The 20,927-nt window shown below is 49.9% G+C and overlaps 1 protein-coding gene across 6 annotated transcripts in view; it reads right to left on the minus strand.

Moving 5' to 3' along the window:
- Positions 1–18,094, minus strand: part of FHOD3 (formin homology 2 domain containing 3) — a 460,829-nt gene extending 442,735 nt beyond the window's left edge. For 4 of the 6 annotated variants that reach the window (XM_080821455.1, XM_080821454.1, XM_080821453.1 and 1 more), the window contains exon 1: positions 17,783–18,075. In XM_080821455.1, coding sequence (XP_080677581.1) covers positions 17,783–17,947 — 165 coding nt within the window. In that variant the 5' untranslated portion in view covers positions 17,948–18,075. Of the gene's footprint in view, positions 1–17,782 lie in introns of all 6 variants that reach the window. The other 2 variants (XM_080821452.1, XM_080821457.1) reach the window with 2 other exon arrangements.
- Between the last annotated feature and the right edge of the window lie 2,833 nt (positions 18,095–20,927).

The following is a 20,927-nucleotide window of genomic DNA, read 5'->3' on the forward strand; positions in this document are numbered from 1 at the left end:
TTTTTTCTTCTTCGATTTCCAAGTGCAATGCAGGGAACCCGACAGAGAGCAAAAATTCAAATGGATGTAGGGCGAGTAAAAGGCTTCTGTGAGCATCAGGCCTGATTTCACCTTTCACTCCCTTGTTTATTCCTAGAGGAGCACTGACGTCCTCAGTTGTTACAGATCCTTAGAGAATCACACTGAACTCCCCCTGTTCAGGCGTTTACCTGATTTATGTACTATGATATCCTAAGGAAACTAAGTATCCCCAACAACCCCACAGAATAGAGAGAGAGCTAAAAGGAGGGCCCTGCTAATACATTCCAGGCAGGTCTCCCGGCTGGGAGCTTCATTTAGTCAAGGACACACGGAATGTTCAAGAAGCCTGACGAAGGGGGCATCCTCCACTGAGGGCCACCTTGAGGTCTTCGCAACCTTCCAGACCCTGAGCTCCCTTAGTAAAGAGGATGTAAAACTCATTAAAACCAGATCTTTGGGCATCTGGGTGGCCCAGTCTGCTAAGTGTCCAAATCTCGGTTTCAGCTCAGGTCATGATCTCGTGGGTTGTGAGATCAAGCCCAGCATAGGGCTCCACACTCAGTGGGGAGTCTGCTTGAGGATTAGCTCCCTCTGCACCTCCCCCCACTCATGACTGCACACACATTCTCTCTCTCTCAAATAAATAAATCTTTAAAAAAGAAAACAGGGGGCACCTGGGTGGCTCAGTGTTTTAAAGCCTCTGCCTTCAGCTCAGGTAACGATCCCAGGGTCCTGGGATCAAGCCCCTCGACGGGCTCTCTGCTCAGCTGGGGGTCTGCTTCCTCCTCTCTCTCTGCCTACTTGTGATCTCTCTGTCAAATAAATAAATAACGTCTTTTAAAAACAAACAAACAAATCGTTAACACTCTAGCCTCTGGACTTCTTAAGGGTTTAGCCTCTCCCCACTGATCCCACCACCACCCCTTCACGTTAGACAGGTCTCTTCTCTGACTCGCCAGAGGAAGAAAGCCACAGCCATCCAGCCACCTACCCTCCACAGCTCACTTCATCTTTGTGATGATCAAAGTGCATTTTTCATACTCCGAGACCCTCCAAGGCTGCCTGCTGCTTCACTGATTTATGGTATTTTGCCAGCTGAAAGAATTTCTGATGATCTGTGCCCCATGGGGTTTGAAAAATGGTCCCCACACAGCTCTGTCACAGGCACTGTCCCTTTGTAAAGTCATGGAAAGGAGAGTACAGAGTGAGTGGCGGGTGACGTCATAGCTCAGGGTGATGAGGCTACAGGGGACCTCGGGGCTTCGCCTCACGTTCATCCCCAGCAGGGCCGCTGACGATGGAAGAATAAGGAATTGTAAGATACCTACTGACAATGATTTTTACATGAATGGTCCTTTCTCTGGGCAGGGTTTGGAAAGGTTCTTCTACTCTGAAGTTCAAAGACTCAAATAACAAATTCTTCTGACAAAGGGTAATTTGCCTAATAAGTACAAAGCCCCTGACAGGCCTGCCAAGGAGAGTGCCAGGTCATCCTCTGCCAAAAAAGCAATCCCACTTCTAGGTATTTATCCTAGAAAACTGAAAATGTATGTTCACACAATATCTCTACACGAACATTTACAGCAGAAAAGGCAGTAGGACATACGGGCTATGCCATGAGCCCCCAGATCAAATGTTTATAGCGGCCTTATGTGTAATCACCAAACACCGGAAATAACACAAACACCCTTCAAGGAGTGAATGAATGACCAAACTGGTACATCCGCACAATGGAATGCCACTCAGCATTAGCAAGGCATGAACTGTCGAAACACACAACTTAGATGGGTCTCAAGGGCATTATGAAGAGTGAAAGAAGCCAGTCTCTGAAGGCTACAGGCTAAATGATTCTTTATATTACCTTCCAGAAAACACAAAACTATAGGGAGAGAGAACAGACCTGTGGTTACCAGGAATCAGGGCTAAGGGGAAAGTCTGATGACGAATGGATAGCCTTAGGGAGTTCTTCAAGTTGCTGGAGCGCTTCCGTATCCTCTAGTAGTTATGAGAACCTCTGCCTGTGTCCAAACTCCTAGGATTGCACACCAAAAATCAAGGCGATTTATAAATGTATAAATGTGTATAAATGTCTTTTTAAGAAGTTCATAAATCTTTGACACCTCGCACCATGGGACACTGGTGTCTTGAACGCTGGCCAGCCTTGCTGACTTGCTCAAACCCACAGAGGACCAATGAGAGGGACAGAAAAAGGGAGACAGCACCCCCCTGGGCTCCATCTACAGCCCTGAACAGCCATGGAAGAAGTCCACTACCTGGAAGCCACTACACTAGAGACCCGTGGAGAGACCAGAGAGAGAACAAGACCAGAGAGATAATGAGAGCTGCCCCAGAAGCTCCCAGCTCCCTGCATCTGCCCAGCCCAGGAACCGAAGAAGCCGTGGTCTGGCTGCACCCTCACGACAGACCCCGAGCCAGAACCACCCAGCACGATCCCCGAACTCCTGGTCCGAGGAAACTGGGAGAGAGAACACAAACATGTTAAGCAACTATGCTTCAGAGGACTCTGTTTGCAGCCGTGGGTAACTAATAAAGGGACACTTTTTGGACAAATGCCACGTGACAGACACTTTCTCACACATTATATTGCTTATTTTTCCTTCATTTCACCATTTGCTGGGCACTTTCCATATGCCAGGGACTATCTACGGAATGGGGCAAGAAGTGCCAAGAACCAAGAGAATCACCAGCATGGGAGGGCTGAGAGATGGCGGCCAGAGCCAAGGAGAGGCTGTTGGTTTGGGCAGCTCGCCACATAGGGTCTGTTCCTCACAGAGGCACTGTGGGTCTGTGGGAAGATAAGAAGATCCAATCTCGACCCTGTGCATGTTCGGCATCTGTGGGACATCCAAGGGGAGCCGTCCACAGGCCTTTGGATCATTGGCCTCAGGACCAGAGAGAATGCTGGGCTAGAAAAAAGAACGAGGGGGTTATCAGAAAGCTCTGGGAGCCACCCAGAAACCGAGGTCATCAGTGAGGAGAAGGCATGGTCTTGGGACAAAGCCCTGAGGAAGGCCAACACTCCAAGGGCAGAAGGACACTGAAGGCTGAGAAGGAAGAAAAGGAGGAGGGGAATCTGTCACTGTCAAACTCAGAACAGCAGCCCTCCTCCGAGGGGATGACCAGAACCAGCAAGTGCTACCAAGAGGTTAAATGAGATAAAGACCGAAAACCGTCCCCTGCATTAAGGACGAGCACCTTAGCAAGGGCAGTTTTCACTGTGGTGGTGGGGCGGGAGCGAGAATGGAACAGGAGGGAAAAGGAGGTAAAACAGCAGAGCCCGGACAAGGTCTAAGATGCATGGCAGTGAAGGCTGACTGCGGCCAGGGAGGAGGGATTTCTGGAGGACCAAAGCCTCAGAGCATCCCTTGCTAAAGCAATAACCCACAAGGGAAGCCTCGGCTTCAAGGTGGTCTGCGGTCACAGGTTTGTTGGGGGTGGGGGGCAGGAAACAGGTACCCACCCCAGGGCAGCTGGGGCTAGAGCTGCTAATGCGATGGTAGGATCCTTTTTTGGTTTTGTCCACACAGCCCTGTAAGGGAAGAGGCTATTGGTCCGAGGTTTTAAGAGAGGGACTATGGAAGGCACAGACTGGGCTGGAGTGGTCACCCACTGTGATTTTGCTGACCCCTAGTTTCCTTTGTTTTTTATTTTTTTACTGTGCAGGCCCTCCCAGAGTCTGACGCTGACAAGACACTGCATAAGTGTTTGCGAAAGAGAAGAAGGAGGGAAAGTCCCTGAAAAGAGTCATCTTAGCCCTTGGCTAACACTTGGGCTCACTGGGAATAGCAGTGACCAGGGGTGTGGGCAGCGGGAGACTCTGCCCTCCAGGCCCAGGCCAGGCCCAGGCCAGGCCCATCCTGTGGCTTGTCCCCAACCATCCTCCTCCTCCCACACATTCTGCATCAGTGGCTTTTCAGGGACTGCCTGTCCATCACTCTCCTTTCTTCTCTTACCAGTTTCTTTCTCTCCCCTTTCCTTTGTAATCATTCCCCTTCTCAGATTTTCATTTTTCTCTCCTCTTTCCATCCTTTCCCCTTATGTTTTCATTACATGGAACGGAAGTAACTTCTGAAACGGTTTTGTGCTCACTGACAACAGCCCAGTGTGCCAGCCCAGCCCCTCCGAACACCCTTGTCGGTCCTCCTTTCCACATCGGGGACTGTTCTCACTTACCCAGAGCCATCCAGACCTGACCCCCACCCCCTCCCGGTCCCATCCACATCTCACCTTTCCATTCATCTGCTCAACCCTTCCCGCTTTCACCAGGAGGCTTTCTGGAATGTAAGCCCACGTCGATTTTTCCCACTTCTGACATCTCCATAGCCCTGGCCGCCTACGTTACATGTAGACGTGAGTCATATGCTGCCTGTCCATTGTTACTTCATTCTTTGTTGTGTCTATGACTGATTTCCCCAACCAATCATAACCATAAAGGAGATGGCTTTCATGGTCTGAGATCAGGGGCTTGACAGAAAGAAAGCTTCCCACTTAACCAAGCTCTGCTCGGCAGCTCTCAGAGAAATAATCACCAACCGGTTACATAGAACGTCTATGAACTCAGCCGAATCTCCTCCTGTTCGTACGCATTCCACACATGGGTGTCCACCTATGTTCCCCATGCTTTTCTCTGACAGACTGAGGCTGATGCTGAGAGTTCCCACTGGACAGAGAGTTGGGGGCCTGGAGGACAGAAGACGTGGGACCACAGTTTTGGCGCTGCCATCCACTGAGGGGCTGTTCCTGGTTATCAGTCAAGAAGCCAACCTGATTTTAGTTCTCTTAACTGGGAGATGGAGCCTAAATGACCCATCTCACCCCCTTCTGGGGTTGTGTGAGGATCAGCCAGCAAACCTATGTCCCTATGCCTTGTTAACTGCACAGACACGTCGCGGTTCTATTACAGACAAATTCAGCGATGAATCACTGTCCACAAAAATGCACCCAGTTCTGGGAACAAAAAACTACTCATATCCTTGACTATTGTTCTGGACAGGAAGGCCAGAGCTCTTCTTTCCTGCCCCCAAATACCCGGTGCTATGGACCTTGAATGGAGGACCCCCAGAAGGGCTGGATAACCTCTCCCACAACCAGGCACTGGCCACCCAGACACTAGCCCCTCAGGTAGCACCAGGTCCTGCAGAAGCCAGGGGCTTGGTGGTTTCTGGAAGCTGTGATCAGGAGCCAGCCGCAGCGCTCCTGCAGCCTGAAACGATGATCTGATATGGCCAACGGGTAATATATCCCTGTGAGCTGAGTGTCATCACCTGAAATAAAACCTATCCAAAACCTCCGCGGCTGGCAGAGGGCCGAAGCTTCCTGTGTGGAAAGAAGGGCGGCTGGACTCTGGCGACAGCGCTCCGGTCTCCCGGACCCACCTTCCTCTGGGGGCTTCCCGCTCATCACAGCGGCAGCGGCCTCCCCGGCTGCAGCGGCCTCCCCGGCTGCAGCGACCCTGACCCTCACACATGCTCACAACTCTCCTCGCCCTCCCCACGGCTCAGCCTGGGCAGGAACAGTAAGCAAGGGCATGAGGATGGCCCGGAACCGGGCAAACAGGGACATCTGGCCCATGAGGCGGTGCTCCTTCTCCATCTCGCACGACAGGCCTCAAACCGGGCCCCTTGGAGGAGCCCTACCCAATGCAGCGGAGACCCAGCCTCGTCCCCACCCTTCAGCCCCAACAGGAGATGCCCTTGACAGGACGGTGGGCCTTCTTTTGCCGACCCCGGGCTTCCTCTCTGAGATCCTAGCACAGACCCAGTGTGGAAAAGGCCAGAAAACAAGGTTTCGATACATGGAAGAACTGGTTCTCCCTCACTCACCTGCCGTTTGTGGGGGACGTTGTAACACGTAAACCAGGTTCTCAGACCAGGAACCTGAGGAGGGATCTTGAAAAGTGAAGTCTACTCAATTCTTGTAATCATCATGATATAAACACATACCGTACTTTTCCACTGAACATTCGTTCAAATATTCAAAAATTATGTATTAGGGCTTATTATGTTTCAGGCACTGTGCTAGGAACTCTGAACTGGAAGGTAAGTTAAACGCACTTCCCGCTCCGGAAGGGTTACGGTGGGGAGACGGACACACGGTGCCATGGGTGAGGGGGTGCATGGAGGACAGCCCGCCTGGGTCTGGGGGCAGCTGGAGGGCTGAAAATGCAGGCCAGGTGGAGGCAAGAACCTGAACAACCGTCCAGGGCAGCCTATGAGGAGAACGGCAAGCATTTTAGCACAGGGTTTGGGAAGGGCAGGGAGGGAAGGACAGTCGGGGACCACGTGGTAGTGGCAGACAAGAGGTCAGGTCACAGAGAACTCTGAGTGTCCCTGTGAATGGCTGGGACTTCCCCCGGTAAATAGTGGGCAGCCACCAGAGCAAAGGAGGAGGAGGCGGGGAACACGGGGTGGGGTGGGGGGACGGATCAGAGAGCTGTTTTCCAGAGCCGGAGTCCAAAGGAAAGCCAAGAAGACTCAGGAATGGAGAGGAGGGGCCTGGGCGTGAGCAGAGGAATCGAGTCTGACTCACAGTTCTCATGGCGCGTTTGTAACGAGTAAGATGAAGCAGAGCCATGGGAGCCGGTCTGGGAGAAGGAGGTTATTCGTTCCATTCTTGACATTTCTTTGCTACATTTCCATATGTAAAATTTGGTGATTCGTATGGGTTGTTATGGACTGAATAGGTCTCCCCCAAATGCATATTTTGAAGCCCTAACTCCCAAAGTGTGGTATCAGGAGGTAGAGCCTTTGGGAGGTAATTGGGTTTAGATGAGGGTGGGGCCCCATGGTGGGATTAGTACCGTTATAAGAAAAAGAAGTTAAAGGTATGAAACCACAAAAGAAAGATGGAAGGAAGGAAGGAAGGAGAGGGGAGGGAAGGAGGGAGAAAGGAAAGGGGAAGGGAAGGGAAGGGGGAACGGAAGGGGGAAAGAGGGGAAAAGGGTGAAGGAGAGAATGGAAAAGCAGGGAAGGGGGAGGGGGAGAAGAGGGGAAAGAAAGTGAAGAGGAGGGGAAGACACCAGAGCAGGAAGGTGGTTCTCTATCTGCAAGCCAGAAAGGAGGACCTCACCAAGAACCAAATCTGCAGGCACCTTGATCTTGGACTTCCAGCCTCCAGAACTATTGAGAAAATAAATGTCTGCTGTTTAAGCCCCCCAATCTATATGGCATCTTGTTATAACAGCCTGCACGAGGATAGGAGTTATTTTAATAGCTACCTGATAATCTGTCCATAATAAAACATAATATATTTATTATCTCCCTTGTCATGGAACATTGAGGTTTTTTTTTTAGCTCTTCATTATTAAAATAATCCTCGAATATCTTTATACATATAGTATTACTGTATTTTTATCTATCTCTTCAAATAATTCTTATAAGGGGGGGTCTTGGGTCAAAAATGATTAGTTTTATGATTTGTATGTGTTGCCAAGTCTCTAGAAAGAGGTGGAGTCACTGACTATCCCACCTGCAGCATACAGGCTCCTCGGTTTTCTGGAAGCATTAGCAGCTAATGAGATGTATCTTTGTCTTAGGAACACAGTACCGTTACTTGTATGCATACAATGTAACAGTTCTAAGTTTAGCTTTGACTTTTAAAGTATAGGCATGATTTTGTCCCTCAAAATAGGGAGAGGCAATGGGATGCATACATTTACATAATTTACTAAGGGTTCAACAGTCTTCTCTGAGTCCCACCAGGTGGTAGTCCCAGAATTCTCATGTTCCTCTCAGTCGTGATGTGAGCGGCCATATCCGGACAAGGTCACCCAGGAGCTGGGCTTCACCACATGGCCTAGCTCTTCCCCAGCCCTCCAACGTGTCAACCAACCTTCTTCTTAAAATGGCGGGAACTGACTGCATCCAAGATAAATTCTTCCCCCTTCTTCTCAGCAACTGCACCCCTAGGGAATTCATCTTAAGAAAATAACCAGACGTAAGCACAAGGACTGTCTTTCTGCAAGCATACATATTACAGCTTTATCTGTGTTTTTATATTGGCAACTACCTAAACATCCAATGGTTCATTCACTCCTGCATTCATTTAATGAGTATTTATTAAGCACCAAGCACGGGACAAATAACCACAGAAGAGACCGAGCCCTTTCCCTCACAGAGCAGGGGAGCAATGCTTCCATGGACCACAGCACAGGCACAGGATGGATCACTATGCTGTCATTAAGGAGGATATGCTCCAAGAGCATTAATGGCTTGGGAACGTATTCATAATGTTACAGTTTAAAATGCAGAGCTATTAAAATCCTGATAAGACACAAAGTGGTAAGAGTGGTTGGGTCCCTTCGGGTGGTGAGAAGAGTGGTTTTTATTTTTTTCAGTGCGCTTTTCTGCAGTTTCCAAATTTACCCACGTGCTCGTTCTGTGCTGCGAACAGATGCTCTGTTAGTTTCACGTGGGTAGACTCCTTGCCTCTTGGTCTTTTTCTTCTTGAATCCAGCTTTGCTAATGGTAACCTCTCCCCGGCAACACCACTCTGGATTCCAAACACGCAGTTTAAGTTCACAGCCAGGTGGAAACACAAGTCTGAAGACAGTTTAGGGTACCAAGCATACACAGACCAATACAGACAATATTGACTCAGGTGAGGAACACAGACCGTATTTCTCCGCATTAACACGACAGGAAAGGAGCTTTTTACTTCCACCATGACAGGGGAAAGGGACAAGTTTGATCCTTCCAGCATCCCCTTGTAGGCACTATCTGCAGGTCACAGCTCACTCCACTTACCAATCCCTGTAGTCACCGCCCTCTGGGCTTATCCGTCCTACTTCCACCCTCTTAGGTAGTCAGCCAATAAATTATCCAGACCCATCTCCATCCCCATCTGTGAAGCTATGAAAACCCACTTCTATAAGTGAAAATCAGGCACAAATAAAGAATAAATTCTAACAAAAAGAGCTCAAAAATGGGAAAGGCTGCCCATGAAGGGAGAAGAAACTACTCCCTCTCATTCTAGAACACGTAGGCCAGAGTTTTTACAGAAGGCCCCTCTGCATGGAAAGAGTTGGAATGAGACCACTCTTCCTTCCCTCCAGCTCTGAATGTTATGGTAATGTGCTCAATTCAACAACCACTTACTAGCTATATACTTTGTGCCAGCCGCTGTTCTAGGCTCTAGGGCTACATCAGTAAACCAAATCGACCATAAAACGGGCCAACCAACCTAACCTTCATGAACCAATGGGCCAACTACTCAAGGGCTTTGGAGTTGACCCTGAAGGACAGGGGGCTGAGGGAGGTTTGGAGCAGAAGAGTAACATTCTCTGACTCTCTTTCTTCTTCTCTTTTTTTTTTTTTTTAAGTTTTATTTACTTGAAAGATAGAGAGCATGAGCAGGGGGAGGGACAAGCAGACTCCCCGCTGAGCATGGAGCCCAAGGCAGGGCTCCTTCCCAGGACCCTGAGATCATGACCTGAGCTGAAGACAGACGCTTAACCAACTGAGCCACCCAGGTGTCCCTCTCTCTTCCCTCTTTAACAGGTCACCCAGGCCTGTTTGGTAAGGTTTCCTTCACATTAAAATCCGTTAAAGGATTTTAACCTTTCACCTTTTTCCTATTAATGTCTATGTTGCAAGGCAAGAAGAGAACGTCCACCCCACCAGATGTCAAGACGTACTGTGAAGCACAGTCAGTCAGCCAGAGGGGCATTAGCACAAGAACACACAGCTAGACAATGGAGCAGATAGCCCAGCATCCCCCACTCCGAGGCTGTGGGTCACGGTGGCACCGCTGAAGACTGGGTTCCAAGGCCCCCAACTCTTCTGGGACTGGGGTATCATCAACCTCTGTCTTCAGTCGGCTGCTCTCCCAGGGAGCCCCACACCCCTGTGCCTCGGCTGCGCATAGCTTCCCTGGTGAAATCAGAGAACCAGACAGAAGTCCCTGCATAATTGTTCACAAGGCTTGAAAGCTAGGTTTGCGGGGTGCAGCATACTTAACAATATTGAATTTCATTTAATTAAATTACAGTAGGGGAGGGGAAGGAAGCATTGTCGCAGTCAGCTGTCTCAGACCCAACACCATCACACACGTGTGTTCACGAGTCATGAGGGACTCACCTTTGACTCTGGGTTGATAATTATCATGCGGGGAGGACTGGGGAAGGTGAAATCATAGGGAAAACAAAGCAAGTACTAGAGTGGTATAAAATGTAAGTGGTATAAACTCCTTTAGTCAAAACTCTGGCCGATATGAACAGGCAAAGCGTATGACTGGAGTATCGTGTGTGACGCCAACTTAGCCAGAAGGACCCTCCTCCTCGTTCTCTCCCACGAGGACCCGCTGCTCCGTCTCGCACCTGCTCTAACCATGTCTGAGTCTGGCCACTCAGGAGCATCTGCCCTTCCACTCATTGGTCACGAGCTGCAAGCCGCTCTCAGGATCCGATCAGAAGACCAGCCGGAATATGTATCCACTACATCTTCCATTCTGAGAACTTCAGAATAATCCTTAGCGTGTCCTGTGCCCTCTGGTGGGGACCTGGCATTCCATTCAGTGCCACGATACCAGTGCCCGAAGAACCAGAGGAGCCTAATCAATAACAAGAAAGTCTCCTTCTGCGTTTTCTTCTGAGAATGTTAAAAATACTTGATGAGGTAATCAACAAATCCGTTTTTCTGTGTCCCTTTGGCCAAATCTAAGAGCGTTATGCTATATTGAATTGCAAGCTATTTAACATTTTCCCATTTTCCCAATGTGTTCACAATTTTGAGACTTTTTTTTCCTGATATTAAGTTCTAAACATTCCCCCTTAGAGTTCAAAATTTTGATTTCTGGTTACAAATCTAAGTGGTGAAGAGGAGGTATGTTCCTGAGTTGTAAAAAGACACAATGTAATACCATTTGTTACTATGTGACTCTAAAAATAGATTAACTTCTGGTATATAATTTTGCTCATGCATGGTAATCTATTTTTTTTAATGATCTATCTTCCCCCCTAACCAATAGCTCATCCATAAATGGTTTAACCTGTCCATAGAAATCAAAAGCTGCCTGTCAGAGTGCCAACATATACCAACTCACATTTTCAAATACATGACAGCATCACTGCTGTGCGCTGCATTCTGGGTGGTTCTCCTGAGGCAAACTCGAGGTGGAAGAAGAGGAAATCAAGACCTCGAGTGTGGTCATGAGAGCAAGTCACAGGCTCTACCAGCCACTGGGAAACTGAGTGCCTTTATACCAGTATCATTAATTATAGCCTGAGTAACATCTCAGCTTAGTGATAAAAATTGGGGGCATCTACTGAAACTACTCATATAAATTCTCCACCTTAATCCTTCCTTTACCAAACCGAGAGTCCGTGAGATGGATGTTTGCTGAGCTGGCTTCATCATAAGAACGGACTGAGCCTACAAAGAGATCCTGAACATAACAAGACTAATGTCCTACACTTGTTTTTCAAAGATCCTAAGGAGAATGCAACCATCAGGATGGGAAGAAAAATACCAGTGGAAGCACAACAGCAAATTTGCTGACGACTGGCCTCAGCCATGCGAACACGCCCACGACACCAGTGACACTTAATGAAAAGACTCGGATCCCAAAGGGAACACCGGAACTCATAACCTAATTTTTTAGCTCTTTTACTTAAAAAGTTCAAAAAAAAAAGTTCAACATATGCAAAAGTATAGAAAATAGTATAATGACCTCCTCATACACCAATAATCCAACTTGGACTCACGGTCTGTCTTGTTCCCCCGTAAACTCACCCACCTACTTTCCCCTCATCCAGGATTATTTTGAAGCAAATTCCAGACATCCTATAATTTCATCTGTAAATATTTCAGTATGTATCTCTGAAAAATACAAACTTGCCTTTAAATATAACCACAATATTGTTATCATGCTTTAATGTTTAATATCCAATTAATTTATGTTATTTTTATTAATTTAAATTTAATAAATTTTAATATCACATAGTCATTATTCAAATTTCCTCAATGACTTCAAATATTTATTTAACCATGTGTTTGTTCGAATTAGTATCCAATGAGAGCCATACATTGCAATTGGTTGTTGATATATCTCTTAAATCTCTTTGAATCTAAGGTTCCCTTCTTTTTTTTTCTTTGCAGTTTAATTTTTGGAGAGACTATAATTGCCCACAATCTGGATTTTGCTGATTGCACCCCTGTGGTAAGGTTTAACATTCGTTGTAACTTCATTTTCCCCATTCTTTCTTTCTTACTTCAGAACAAGATCCAAAAACACTTCCCAATAAAATTGCCAAAAAGGCAAAAACAAAAACAAAAAGCAGTCTGCTTGTCTCTGTAAAGGAGCAGACGACGCTGACAAACCCAAGATTCTGAAAATGTCCCTGCCTCGAAAGCCAGGTTACACTGGGGACATTCCAGAGCAGGCCACAGGCACCAGGGGCATCACCAGGAGAGGAGGCGGGGAGGGTGCCAGGAGCGGCGACTGGAAGAGGGCAGAGAAGTTCGCCAAGTGTTCAAAGTTTCCTCTGCACAGAGGAATAAACCCTGGAGGAGAAAGAAGGCTGGGGGAGGGGTGCTCAGCAGCCGCCTCAGCATGTTAATCAGTTTTAAATCTGCCACCATTAAGAACTAACATTTCAGAGTCCGCAGGGGGAGGGCGGAGGCAGGCAGTCCTGTTGTTTTCCAGAGGGACCCAGGTTGGACTCTGAGGACAAAAGGCACAGATTCACAGAGCTTCCTCGCTGGAAGAACTTACCCGAGCACAACCGTTTAAGTCACAGCCCTGTGACAGGCAGCCTTGGAGTGGGAAGGCAACATAGTCGGCCCCTCCCCCACCTGCGCTTCCCCCAGCACAGAAAGCACGTGCTCTGCTGGCTTTCTAATAATGGGACACAGTTGGCTACAGGCTTTGGAGTAAAAAAAAAAAAGAAGAAGAAGAAGAAGAAGAAGAAGACTTAACCTTAAATCTCAGCTCCTTCTTCACTTAAAAGCAGTGTGGCCTCAGATAACCTGCTTAGCCTCCCCGTGCCTCAGTTTCCCCATCTATTACCTGGGGTTACTATTGTCCACCTCCTAGAGCTGTTATGAGGATGAATGAAGTTATGCGTGGGGGCCTACCGTGTAGTGCCCAGCACACTCCCAGTACACGTCTCCTTCCCCTGCCCCCCAAAGATTTCTGCCAGTCCCTTCCAACCCAGATCCTTGCAGGGGGCCTTGACAGCACCTGCGGGACGTCTGGCTGGGTTACCGATGCTGTCTGTGGCCATGCATGAAGCGAAGCCAGCTGACCCATAAAGAGTTCAATCCCATGATCCTGATCTCAATAGCCCGGCTCCAACCAACTGAGCTAATTAAGGTAGAATCACATTCAACTCGGCTCGCACAGAGATGCTCTTAGCAGTTCATACAACATTCTTCAAACAGTTTTGTCCTAAGATGCTCTGTGACGCAACACACTTGCCAACTTTACCAGTGACCTCATCTTTTAAAAATCTGAATGTAATGTAGCAAACAGATGTGTCCCTTAAGAGGATTAAGGTGGAAATTCATTACAGCAATAATACCAGTGGATTTGTGTTCTATAACTAACACCGATCAATCAACTTAGCACACGCCATCTTAGCACTAGTTAGCTTCAAGAGAAACATGGCCGAACTGAACAGCCAGGTCTTCTCCCTCCAGGAATTTATCTGCAACAGGGGAGACAAGTCAGAGTCCCACCTAGTGAGAGGCTGACCTAAATGACCTCAAATAATCCATGCCACTTCTACTATAGTGTGCACAGGAATCACCAATGCATGTTGGAAAAGAACTCTGGCAAATGGACAGGCTGCCTGGAAGGAAGACATCCAACACACAAAACGGAGTCATTAAGAGCTCAGACTGGTGTCAAATGCCACCTCTGGAACTTCCCATTCATGTGACCGGGGAATTCCGTCTGCTCTGGGTCTCTTCTGCTATGACATGCAACAGTACCGGTACCTAGGTGATCCCTGGACATGGCGAGATGGTGCAAGTCTAGGACGCTCCTTGTCTCAGGCAAGTACCTAGAACATGGTCACTACTATCACTCCAATCTGTCTAGTCCACAAAAGGCACCGAAACATTTCCTGAACTAAATTACTGTCTTAATTGCCATTTTAACAGGTTGTCTCTTTTTTTGTAAAAATATTCTCCAATTCGACTTTTGTCTATCAAAAGGAAACAAGAATCCTTAGCCTTTTGTATCAATCAATCCAAACACATTTAAATTTTGAAAGGCCTATGACTTACTATTTCTACTGTACAGATTTTTCTAAATTAGAAGTCCTATAATTATAATTCTTTAAAACACTAAACCAGAAACAAACACCTACTTATGCAACATTTGAGAACAAAAGGCCTTACCTAGGCCAGACAGAACGTATAACCACAAAATGAACATCTCCCCAGTGAAAATACAGCATCTGTTTTGACCTTTTTGTTATCAAACTCATCATTAATTTAATTATCTTCCCTGGAACTACTAGCAGCTTGGGAAAAAAAATGAAGATAAAGCATAATAAGCATAATATATCATTTTGTCCAAGACGATACTAGTTAAATAAACAACTAACTTCTTAAGGAGTTAGCAGACATGATCTAAATTAATATATCATTAAGTTGAGAAAAGATGCACGTGAGGCACTGGGTGGCTCAGTTAGTTAAGCTTCTACCTTTGGCTCAGGTCATGATCTCAGGGTCCTGGGATCCAGCCTTGAGTAGAGCTCTCTGCTCAGTGGGGAGTCTGCTACTCCTTCTCCCTCTGCTCCTATCCCTTCCCCACCTCCTGCTCTTGCTCTCTCTCTCTCTCTCAAATAAATAAAATCTTTAAAAAGAAAAGAAAAGATGCACAGACTCCAGTTTGGGCTGGGAAAGGCCTAAGAGGTTATCCAGTTCACAGGTTCCCAGCACAGGAGAATCCTAGGAGGGGGGCTATACAAATGAGAACCCACCACAGGTCCTTCCAGATGCCACTTACGCAGGTGTGTTCACTCGGCAACCAGGCCTCCAGCTGCTCACCTGTGCCCTGTACACTTTCCTGTCTGTGTGATCTACTTCAAGCAATAAAAGTTTACTAACCCCGGGGAGTTGCTTGTGCTGGACAGCTGGGTACACCCAGGGTGTCTGCATGTCCCACAGTCACACTTCTCCCTCCTGTCCATCACACAGATGTCCCTGCCCCAAGAAACTCCCCATCTTGCCAAGGCCAGGCCCAACCAGGGAGAAGCGTTCCCTGTGGTGTGGGCAGCCTTACTCATGCAAGGCCTGGAGTGACTGCCTGCCCCCTCCCTCACCATCAGCTAATTCACAGCAGGGTTGGTAACTATCTGTTCCACCACTCAGGTGAACTCTACCAGCCCAGGAATTCTGCCTCAGGGCTCTTACTCATGCTTGTAACATTCACCTGCCCCAGGCCAAAAAGTACCTGGCACACAAAAGCGATTTGGTAAGCTCCCCAGGTTAATGGGATGAGCCCCCAGGAGGTGCTGCTTCTGTCCACAGCCGCACAGCTGGTCCAGGGAGCAGAGCAGCCCCGGGAGGGGGGCTCAAGACACTCAGGCCTGGCTTGAATCTCAGCTCTCAACTCCCAGCAGAGAAACTAGGTTACTTCATTGCTCTCGGCCTCAGTTTCCTCATCTGCAAAATAGGAATCGTAAAAGCATCCCCTTCACGGAGGCATGTGATATTCAGTGAGACCGTGCGCTCACTTCCCTAGCGGTGTGACATAGGGTGTATACCGATATGCCAAGTGATCAAAACTCTTGAGCTCTATCACAGGGGATCATCCAACTTAAAGATTCCCTGCTAGAAACTAACAAGCATTTTAAAACATGAATGTGTACCTAGGCACATAAATGCCCTGAGTTCTGTTTTACAGAACCCTGGCTAATAGTACCAGCCAATCACTCAGCTCTAGATGTGAAAACAATGCCAAACATCTGAATATACTGTAGGGGTCTTTGAGCAAAAGATGCTGGAGTAAGTCTGGCTGGCTGCCAAGACAAGGAGTCAAGGGGTTCTGTGGGATACCTTCTGACTCTGCTTATTCTGCAAAGGACACCTCAGAAAGTTCTGTGTGTCAGTGCAATTTCAGTGCTGCAGCTCCTGGGGGCGGGAGGGGTGGTGGTGCAGAAAGCTGACTCTGGAGCATCAGGATTTCCTCCTACCAGACCAGACCAGGGACACTGGATCAAGACTATGGGGCTATTCCAGGGAAACATAAAAATGTACTTCAGCCTCCAGCTTGAAAGGTCAACCTATGTATATAGGGTTTGAAATCCAAGAAAACCACTTCAAGGTCACAGGACCACAATTATGAGCCTTCTGTGGTTTCAACAAAAGATCACTGTAATCAGAGATCATAATGAATGGAATACCGTGATGCCAAAAAAAGCCCTTCGAAAACTTTTAACTCAATCTACTAAGAAGACCCAAATAATTCACAAAAGTGGTTCTGATAAACTGAATTCACAATACATCATTCTGTCCCTCCATCTTCTAATCCAACCTGCTTTTATGACCAAAGAGATTCCTCCAAACAGTGACGTCCATTCTGCACCAACATGGAGAGAATGAGATAGAACTGCCCCATTTCTCACTCCTGAAAACAGGTAACTAATTAAGTAGGGAAGGAAAGCACTGAAACACTACGAATAGAGGGAGAAAAACGGCACTGCCAAAGTTCACCAGTTTCCACATACAATCTCCCTCTCTTCCAAGGCAGGTGAACATCATACAGAAATCTAAAGAATTTTGAAAAATCAATTTTGTTCTTTTTGGTATCAAGGGTTATCTCTTCCAAATATTTATCAATGTTGATCTTCAAAGAATAAATCATCTCCAAGCTTTGATATGAACCCTAAGCAAAAAAATGTGCTGGGAGGTAATTCTCAAGGTGCAATCTGTTTAAGTAGGAGGAAGGGTTTTCTTGGATAACGAAATGGTTAGCTTTCAATGCCCAGCTCTTTGCAACACACACTTTGCAAGACGCCTGTCCTCCTGTAAAGGGTTAAAAAAGAAGAAGAAGAAAAGAAGAAAAAAGCCTCTTTCGGGTGGACTGAGAAGCCATTCTTCCCAGGGGACACTCATTTCGGGCTGCGAGGCTCGGGCTTTGTGCGCCCGCCGCCCCTCCGCGCCCCCGCCCCTCCTCCCACAGCGACTGCTCCTCTAAGGTTCCCAAGGCCACCTGCTTCTCCGGAGAAAAGGGGACTACTCGGAGCGCTATCTCAGTGCGCAGTGGGCGTCCCCGGCGATGCCCCGCGGGGGGAGGAGGAGGAGGTGTCCCCTGGGAAGCGTGCTTTGTCGCGAGGGTCGCGCGGCCGCCCGCAGCAGTTCCAGAGGCCTGAAAGGTTTAGACCTGAGTCCCCGGGGCCCCGGTTCTTTCCGCGCCCAGCTCAGCGTCGGCCCAGGTGGCAGGGCCGACCGCCGGCTTCCAGCTCCACCCCGCCCACCCAGCAGAGCTAACGGCCCCGAGCCGGGGAACCTTCTCCATCCCGCCTCAGGCCGGCGCGGCACCTGCTCGGCCCCGCCCGCTCTGGGCCGGAGCGCTGGGCTGTTCTCCTCTCACGCCCGGGAGATCCCGCGCCAGCCCGCGGATGCCCGGGGCCCCTCTGTCCAACGGGGAGGGAGGAGGTCTGCCCTTGGGCGCCTGTCCCGGGGGGGGGGGGCGCGCCTACCGCAGCCTGCCCGCCGCGCCCCCACCCCCGCGCACTCCGCAGCAGGGGCTGCGTCCAGAAAACCCAGCCCCGACCAGTCTGCCGTACCTTGTGCGGCGCCCGCAGCAGCCGGTGAACCCCGGCCAGCTGGGTGCCGAGCGCGAGGTCCTCGCGAAACGTGAACAGCGGCGGCCGGCTGGGCTCGGGGAAGTTGGTGCTGTTGAAAGGGTCCGTGTCGTCCAAGAACTGCACCCGGCAAGCCAGCGTGGCCATGATGCATCCCTGCCCCTGGGAGCGCGGGCGCCGGGATCGGCGGGGCCGCGGGCCGGGAAGCCGGGGTCACACCGCGAGCAGGGGAGGCCGCGGCCGCCGCTCGCTGGCTCGCGGGCTCGCAGGCTCCGGCGCGCCCGGCTGCAGCCCGGGCTCCGGCCGCGGGGGGCGGGGCGGGGGCGGGGCCCACGGGCCCCTGTGTCCCCTCCTTCCCCGGCTCCTCCCCTCCGCCGGCCCCCAGCGCCCGGCCCCACTGCCCCGACCCGTGGGACCTGCCGCGGGGAAAGGGAAAGGGAGAACGGCTCGCGCGGCATCCGCAGCCCTGCGCCAAGCCCGCTGCCCGCAGCTGCGGGGCGGGGATCCCCCGCGGGCTGACTCCGGCAGCACAGGCGCCGCTTGGGCCGCCCGCTGCACGTGCGCCGCTCGGTGTAGGGAGCCCCGCGGAGCTGTACCGCTCCGAGCTCGGGGAACTGGAGGGAATCGCCATCCTGTCTTCCGCATCGGGGAGAGGCCTTAACCCCTTCCAGATGAAGGAGGCGGCGCTGGGTTCCTGCTCCCTGGATGTGAAAACCCCCAGCTGGACACCTGCAGGCGAGGGAGCCGGCCCCCGGCAGCAAGCGGGTTGGTGGCAGTCACCCAGGCAAGGGTGACCGGGAGGTTTCTCTTGGGAGAAGGAAGCTTAAAGGAAGAAGGGTGAGCCGGGGAACACAGGCAGCTCCTAAGAAACAATTCCAGGGGGTGCTAGGAGAGACGACTGGGGGACTGCGAGGTTCTGCCCCAGGACCTCAGCGCCGGGCATGACACCGGGGCCACCTGGTGGGCGCTGGTTGACCCTCTGTATCACTGCAGCCTAACTGGAGCTGCGGACGAGGTCACCGAATTGCGGAGGGGCGGCGGAGGCTTAGAGACCCGCTTGCTACCGAGGAACGTGGAAGGAAATGTTGCAGACTGCCCGCGGCGGCCTGGCCGGCGCCCCGGGACTCCTCCTCTCCGCCTCCCGCCGCTCTCCTCGCTGCTCGCGGGCGCCCCCCTCCGTTTCCAGTAAGAATTCCACGGTTCTCTCCTTGCCCAGGTGGTGGCCAAGTTGCTGGTTCCTCTTACCTTGCCTGGGCTAGTACCGAACGGCTCTTAACATCCGCGTCTATTTACAAGGTGGTTCTAAGTCATCTCTCACCCTTTCTTCTGGTTTCAAGAGGAAAGAAGCCCTTGTCCCATACTTGGCCCCTTCACTGGCACCTTGTTTTTGTTTGTTTTCAAAATTTTATTTTTAAATAATCTCTGTACCCAACATGGGGCTGGAATTTACAACCTGAGATCAAGCGTCGCGCGCTTGGCGGAATTCGCCAGCCAGGTGCTCCCTTCACCAGCACCTGAAGCTTTCCCCCTCCATGCATTCTTCCTGCCACACATCCAACACTTATGCCTGGTCTTAAAATGACAATGATCAAGGACACTTCTGCTCATTCCAGAAGAACTCCTAACTCTCCTTACTTCTGCTCCTTAACTCTTTGAATGAGTCCTCTGGGCAGGCCCTACACCAACTTCCCCATCAGCTCATGGCCAAAATACTAAACCCCCAAGTTCTACTTCCTTGCCAGGTGCCTCCTACCTTCCCACTTTCATCCCCAACTCCCTCCTCACTGAGAGAGCCCACCAGTCTTCCCGGCCACCCCATTTCTTATCACTGTCCCAACATGAATCCCCACCCACCCTCTTAGGGGCCTTCTTACCACACCACTCCCTGGGCCTCTCCTCCCTGTCAGTCCCAGGCTGGATCCTGTCCCTGCTCCATCTGCCAATGCCTGCTGAGCTCAGGGCCACTCTCGGTGACCCATTTACCCCTCCTACCTGTAGATGATTCAGTACACAAACTCATGTCTCCAGCACCCCCTCCTCTCCATCTTCCATCCACATCCTCTGTCTCCCACATCTCAGTAGATGACCAAAGCCCTGTTTTTCTCTCACTCAAGGCTCTACCTCCAACCGGACTCTGAGTCCCTCCTTTCCCAATTGCTCTGGGACCAGGCTCTGTTACTGAAGCAGCCCCATTCTTCCTTCCTCCCTGGGCTCTTTCCCCTGAGAATCAAGGATGGGTTCATGGCATCTGACCAGCGCAGTCACAGAGCCCTGCTCTTAGGAGAGTCCCACACTGGCTTTGTGCTCTGCTGTTGCTGTCTTACAAGCCTTAATAATTTAGCAAGAGACCCCAAATTTTCATTATGTGCTAGGCTCTACACGTTAGGTAGCTGGTCCCAATAAGAAAGAAAAAAACAAACAAACTACCCAAGTGGTTTCCATCTTCAAACTGGACCTTTACAAAGCCTGCCTCTCACTGGCTTATCTCTCCTTCACTTCCTGACTAGCCTCCGAAAGAGACAACTATTCCTTTCTCTGTACCTTCACCAGCATTTCGTTCCACGTCCGGCGACACCTGATGGGCACCCCCCTGCCATTCTGAGATCATCAGTGCCATCCTAACTGCCCCATCCAGGGGACACCTCAGTCCCGTGCCCACTTTCTTGGCAGCATCTGTCACCACGGACCACCCTTTCCCCAAACTCTCTTCCCCAGCTCCCACAGTTCTACCAACTCCAGACTCTCCTCCTTCCTCCTCCTTGACAGCTTCTTCCTGCGTCCCTCTGGAATCTGTTCTCTGCTTGAGAATAGGGCAGCACAGCTACAGTCACTATTAATTTATTCCTATGTTCCCACTAAATGAAAAAGCCCTCTAAGGCAATGACCAAAATATATTCAACCATATGACTCCCCATGCCCCCTGCCAGGGCCTGGCAGAGAGTCCACCGCAGAAAAGGCACACAGTAGATATCTAATGGATGAGTGAACCTGAATGTCATCTTTGACTCCTCTCTCTTGCAGCTGGTCACTAGGATGTATCACTGATTCAGTCTCTAAAATATATCTCACCTCTTTCTTCCTGTCTAGTCTTCTAGTGGGTCTCCCTTCCTCAGGTGCAAATCCCTAA

This window comes from Martes martes (genome assembly GCF_963455335.1).
Source record: "Martes martes genome assembly, chromosome: 13".
NCBI lineage: Eukaryota > Metazoa > Chordata > Mammalia > Carnivora > Mustelidae > Martes > Martes martes.